Source organism: Ptychodera flava, chromosome 14, assembly GCF_041260155.1.
Source record: "Ptychodera flava strain L36383 chromosome 14, AS_Pfla_20210202, whole genome shotgun sequence".
Classification (NCBI taxonomy): domain Eukaryota; kingdom Metazoa; phylum Hemichordata; class Enteropneusta; family Ptychoderidae; genus Ptychodera; species Ptychodera flava.
In genome coordinates, this window is record NC_091941.1 from 34,388,877 (window position 1) to 34,394,985 (window position 6,109).

The 6,109-nt window shown below is 40.2% G+C and overlaps 1 protein-coding gene across 1 annotated transcript; it reads left to right on the top strand.

Annotated features, from left to right (window-relative positions):
• Window positions 1-1,750: 1,750 nt before the first annotated feature.
• On the top strand, window positions 1,751-6,109 carry LOC139150261 (rho-related GTP-binding protein RhoU-like). Its single transcript, XM_070722514.1, has 3 exons — window positions 1,751-2,352; window positions 2,914-2,972; window positions 4,308-6,109. Exons 1-3 carry the CDS (start codon window positions 2,136-2,138, stop codon window positions 4,767-4,769), a joined length of 738 nt encoding a protein of 245 aa, XP_070578615.1. The 5' UTR covers window positions 1,751-2,135; the 3' UTR covers window positions 4,770-6,109.

The following is a 6,109-nucleotide window of genomic DNA, read 5'->3' on the forward strand; positions in this document are numbered from 1 at the left end:
TTTTTATTTTTTTTCCTGCTTATTCATGCAACTAAAAGTAATTTTCAAATTTGTTTGACCCAAATTAGTTGAGCCCTTGAATTCAAACTTCAAATATCAAAAAAAAAGGGAATGTAGCCACCATTTTAAAGATTTTGGAAGTGCACAAGGGATGTTGGGATAAGTTGTGCATAGCAACAGACCCATTGTATAGTCCTATACACACAGCCATAGACAGGACGACCCCCCTACCTATAATGGCTAGCTACTTCATTGGTTTAGGAATCTGATACATACATATATGCTGATCTATGGTACTGCAATCAAGTTTCGTCCAATGTTTGACTATTCTCAGAGAATAACTAGCTCACTTAACTACTTTCGTGATTTCAAAATTCAATTTACTTTTTCTTGGTCAGATCAACTGAATTTGTACGGTAGATCGCGCAATACTAAAATGCCCATAAATTGTAATGCGATGAGCTGACTTGTGAATAAGATAACGCTCAAGTTACTCATAATTTTTTATGGTCATGGGTTTACTACATGTAAGGTTAAAAAGAGCACTAGCAGTTTCGATAATTTTTCTGACACGGCCAGTTTTGGTACTTGTAAATGTTACTCATTACAGCAAGTTTTGTAAAGATCGATAGATCGACACTCTTGTCGTGAGATTCAACATCTAGAACGTATCTTCTGCTGTATATGTCCTCCAACATTTTGGGTATTTGAGCAGCATACGAACCAAGGCCTTAATTGAGCGCCACCTACGGCAAGGCCTAACAGCACAAGATTTACCTGCATGTGATGTAACTGAAGGCCAGGCGGCGCGGAACGTCATATCGGGCGCGACAGTATTTTACGTACACTTGTAAGAAATATGAAATATTTCTTTGTAAGCAAACGTGCTTGCTTGCAAATGCACCGTCCGGTCAAAATAATGACACCTTTGCAAAAACTACTTCCTTGCGAATCACCCCATCTAAAGAAACATTTTTTTTATTTTTTTGTAATTAGTGGCGCCGTCACATAAACAGAATCTGATCGATTGGATATATGCGGCTATTATGTAAATGAGATATTGTATCATGCATCGATTAGAGACCTCACCATACTTACATTGTGAAGAAAGCCCATCCTAGTTGAATATCACTATAGATGCAATGAATTTTTATTTCCTTAGTATGGTGGGTACTTGGTATGTAATTTATTAATAAACTTTTTTACGCATATTACCTTTCACTACACTTTTAATCATGCTGGCTTTTCGGTTAATTTGAAATCTTGTATTGTAACGATAATACCGGTACAAAACAAATCGTTGATCAAACCATGCTCTCTTTCAACCGTCCACAGTTCCGGGCGATTGTGACCAACATAATGACCTCAATTTTGAGCGCAACCCCATCTATCTCATTAGCACCCTGGACTGCTATTGTAAAGTTTGTGGTTACCGCCCACGAGTGAGTCAACTGACACCCTACAGCCCTATTCAGCTATTCGGACACCACCAAGAATAATGACCAATCGGTAAATTGGATCATACCATACAGATACAGGTGTGTATCTATGATATCGTCATGTGTCGAAATCATACTTCGCAGGATTTGATCTGTCAAACTTAGCAGTCCTGCGTAAAATTTTCCAATTAATAATTATCATCATTAGGAAGAATATGATTCACTGTGGGCATTATGAAAAAAGTAGTCCCTAATAAAATTATTTGTCCACCCCTCTCTTATAATGGTACATTCCTTTCTGCAGATTTCTCACACGGACTGCTTGCTTTTCAGTGCAAAAGTCCCGCATCGTCGTTCAACGTACTGTACAGACGAGATGCCGTTCAAAAGGCTGTGCGATACTGCACTAATTTTGATCGACGAAATTCTGTGAAAAAAATATTGCTCAACTCCAGTGGATGCGTGTGCTGTAAGTTCATTTCCCATCCTTTGTATACATTCGTCATTTTGGAGCGACAGGTAGACCTTGGCGCTGGAAAATTCGTTACAAGTTTGGTGGGAACGTGGTATCGTCCGTTGGTGACCTGTGCTTGTGAGTAATAATTGCAGCTGGTTGTCATAATCGCCGACGTATCTCCTATCCCTCGTAATTTTTCGCCAAGTCTGGATTCGACAAGTACAGCGAGCAGTTATATTATGCCGCCGTATGTGCAATCGACTGGTCCTTCAGGGACCATGAACAGTCTGATATTCCAAACTCGGGCCGCAGATCAGCTCGGAGACCAACTGGAACAGAAGGTCAAATGTGTACTCGTTGGTGACGGTGCAGTTGGCAAAACCAGTCTCATCGTCAGCTACACGACAAACGGCTACCCTACGGAATACGTACCCACGGCATACGATAATTACTCAGGTAATTACATACTGTATGTCTTTACGAAAAAGGAAAAGTTAAGTTACGAAATTCATAATTTTTATCGACATGAATCGACACCGAAGCCATTCCCGATCTCGTCGTCTACTTATCTGCTGATCGGCCCATCGAGGCTTATCGTGAAACACGACTCAGGTTGTGTGAGTGGTATACGTTTTGCATATTCGCAACGAAGATGGTGTTCGGTCTATTGAAAAGGACCCGACTGATGACGGGCGATTTTACCGGTGATGTAGGACAACGCACATAAAGGAAGGGAAATTGTAGAAACTCTTTGTAGTTCGAAACACTGTGAAAATAATGCATTTGTATCGGTTTTCTCTCAGCAATTCTATACCTTCCTTTCATCTAGAGTGTTTGTACATTTCAGCTGTAAACATTATGTAAGCCCACCCAACAATCAGCGCTTCTTATTTCCTTCGGCTGTTTTTAGGGTAATTTGGCACTTCTTTAATATTTCAGTGGCTGTGTCATGTTGTAGACACCTCTAAACAATGCTTAGACTGATGTTTATCATTCGCTTCTGTCTATCTTTTGCAGTTGTTGTAACAGTTGATAACAAACCGGTCCAGCTGCAGCTGTGTGATACGGCAGGCCAGGTAAGAACCTTTTGCGGGATACTTACAATTAAAATTGCAAAAAGGACACCGCATTTGTTTTTACCTGTGTATAGGATATGATGTAACGATATCATGGGCACCGATTGTAATTTTGCGTAAGAAATACAACAACAGTAAACCCTGTTCAAACCATCCCAAGCATGTGTGGTCGATTGACGCATTTCGCAATAAAATGATTACAAAATGCCGAGTGCTCTGAACATGGTTTTCTTGCATGGCACCTTGGTGGGCCTGCTTTCTTTAAGCCCTGACGAGTCCACGCTGCTCATCCATTTTACGTGCATGGCTTCCTGTGTGGAACAAGTTCCTAAAAACCCGACAGCCGTGAAACTTCCTGTATGGTTTGTGTTGGTGCAGCTTTGCGGTTTGTAGGTTAGAGGGCAAGGGTTTTGTAGTAGCTTGGATGCCCGACCATGTCAACGAGGCAACACTCAGTAAAGTGGGTTTATTACTGGGCCTGGCAACCAAAAAACCGTCCCATGCACTCAGTGAGTCACAGGTATATGGTACCGGTAAGTTTAAAGTCCAGTAGAAAAAATTTAATAACCCTCTGACAGCGTCCCACTTGATTCACACCTAGGGAATTGGGATAGTTCAACTAAAGCAAACATAGAGGACCGTAAGGTAAACACTCCGAAATTGACCCTGCACTGCGCATATACTTCCAAGTTCCATATCAAACAAGTCTCTTGTTCAGCGGGATTGTATAAATAGCTCAGCAAATATCATTAACCAAGGAATCAAACTATGCAAAGTATAAAAAAGTCTGATAGGTGCCAGGTTGAACTTGACAACTGGACCTGATAAATTGGGTGGGTGGTTAAAGATAGCTGCAGGTATGATTTGTTTGAACACGTACACATGATGTATTTGAATGAGGCATGGTTAGTATATCTCTGCTGCATTGACGTGGTCAGTGGCATGTACCACGTTCAACTGCATGTCAATCCATCATGCAGTGACTGTGTGGCACCATGCTGTTGACCCTGTACTTGTGAATTTTGCTGGTGTAACTGAGGGGTATTGGTGTCAAGTTCTGACGTCAAAGGAGGCAATGGAAACCATGCTGATGTAGTTTAGAGATCAAGTCATACCATACTGGACCTATCTAGTTTGTGATAGTCACAGCACTGACTGTCCTTCAACTGTGTTGGCTGCATTTTTTGCGGAGGACATGGACATGTAATCAGTGTCTCATATGGTCGATCACTTTTGCTGCCAGCCTCCCCACCACTAATGTGTTAAATCAAGATTTCCTGTTTTCCCAGTGAGACCTTTTGCAATAAAATCAAATTTTATCTCTCCAACACACAGGATGACTTCGATTCACTGCGACCGCTCTGCTATCCACAGACAGATGTTTTCCTACTGTGTTTCAGTGTTGTCTCACCAACATCATTTCACAATGTGGTGGAAAAGTGGGTTCCAGAGATCAGAAAACATAATAAAAAGACTCCCATCCTTCTGGTAGGCACCCAGAGTGATCTACGAAATGATGTCAAAGTACTTATAGACTTGGCTGCATTCCACGAAAGACCTGTCTCGGAAGAGGATGCCAAAACTCGGGCCGAAAGAATACGTGCAATAGGATACGTGGAGTGCTCAGCACTAACTCAAAAGAACTTGAAAGAAGTGTTTGACACAGTTATTGTGACGGCATTGAAGCACCAGGCACAGAAACTGGAAAAGAAGAAATCAAAGAAAATGAAAAAATACAGAGTTAGTGACACTGAGCACGTAAAGAAGGGCTGGAAGAAGCTATGCTGTTTTGTGTAGCTATTGTGTGTGTGTGTGTTCGCGTGCCATATATCAAGTGAAGAAACGATTCCAACAGAAGCTTGAGAAAAAAATGTGTCAGTTGGTAATGCTGAAGTTACACAAACCAGAATATGGTGTCAATGACTTCACAAGACCCTATCATCCAGCGCCATTGCAATACACAAGGACTTTTAAAAATCTCAACTGTGGTGATAAAATGTACCACACCATTTGACTCGGCTGTTGTAATCAATATGATCATTGTGGGTTATTGGTGAATAGAACAGGTACTAGCTGCTTGCAGGCAGTTTCGTCTTTTCAGTTCATTTTTATTGGCCCATTGTGTTACCAGTTGTTTGTGTACGTTTACAATGGAGGCAATATCTTGTGAGGTCACAATAGGAGACCCAAAACAGATAGACAGATGTCATTTACATACTCATGGCCAGATTTTTGGATGTATAAATTTCTGTTGATTCATTGTATGATAGTCATAATACATTACATATCTTTCAAAACAATTGTTTACCTTGTGTATGTCATCAGAGACTAGTTGTTAGCAAAGATTTGGTACACATGAATTACACTATTTGATCAAACATAGGGTAAAGAATCCAAAGGTGTTCACATTTTCAATTTCAATATTTGGCTGGCCACCAAGTTGATACCAGCGTTCTTACAAATGAAATTTGATTGGTTCAAAGAAAAGGCTGCATGTCATCAATTCATTTCCTTCGTGAAGTTTACACTTCTGCTGCCATTTTTTGAAAACTAACAGTTATATTTAAAAAAACTGGCTTTCTTGTTTTATTCCACTGCAGAATGTTTGACATTCCCGTTTAAAATATTAATACCTTTTATTTATTTTCAATGGGGGAGATTCTGTTTTGTGTATTGTTCGATGTTGTCATATTGTTGTTTATTGATAAACTTGACAGGCCCATTTTGTTCAGAGTCTGAATAATTAAAGAGCGACATTGATTTGGATAGATCTTGTGAGAGCGTCGCATAGTTAGATCAATTAGGTGATGATGGTATGCCTGCCTGGTTTTCTTTTGTCCGAAACAGTTATGGCATTGTAGTTACAAGATTAAGGAGTTTGCAGATCAAAGACACTCGCCTGTCCTACAATTGCATGAGACATGAAGATCATGCGGAGGCCCATGAAAGCCAGGCAGTCTGTTAGACAATAACGATTTTGCAGGATTAAAAAAAAACTCAGAAATGCAATGGGCTTGATTCTCTGTTAGATTACATCATTGAGGGGGCTAGTCTGCTGATAATAGTGTGAAATCTATTCATTCTTGTCATTGTATTGAACATTCAGAGAAGCGATTAAAAAGAGTTTTTTTTCTCAA

What these genes read in the sequence shown, in the direction of transcription:
- LOC139150261 (XM_070722514.1), top strand. Translation starts at nt 2,136, where the DNA reads ATGCCGCCGTATGTGCAATCGACTGGTCCTTCAGGGACCATGAACAGT. An exon ending in GGCATACGATAATTACTCAG is followed by an intron (nt 2,353 to 2,913) that starts GTAATTACATAC and finishes TATCTTTTGCAG; the next exon opens with TTGTTGTAACAGTTGATAAC. An exon ending in TGTGTGATACGGCAGGCCAG is followed by an intron (nt 2,973 to 4,307) that starts GTAAGAACCTTT and finishes TCCAACACACAG; the next exon opens with GATGACTTCGATTCACTGCG.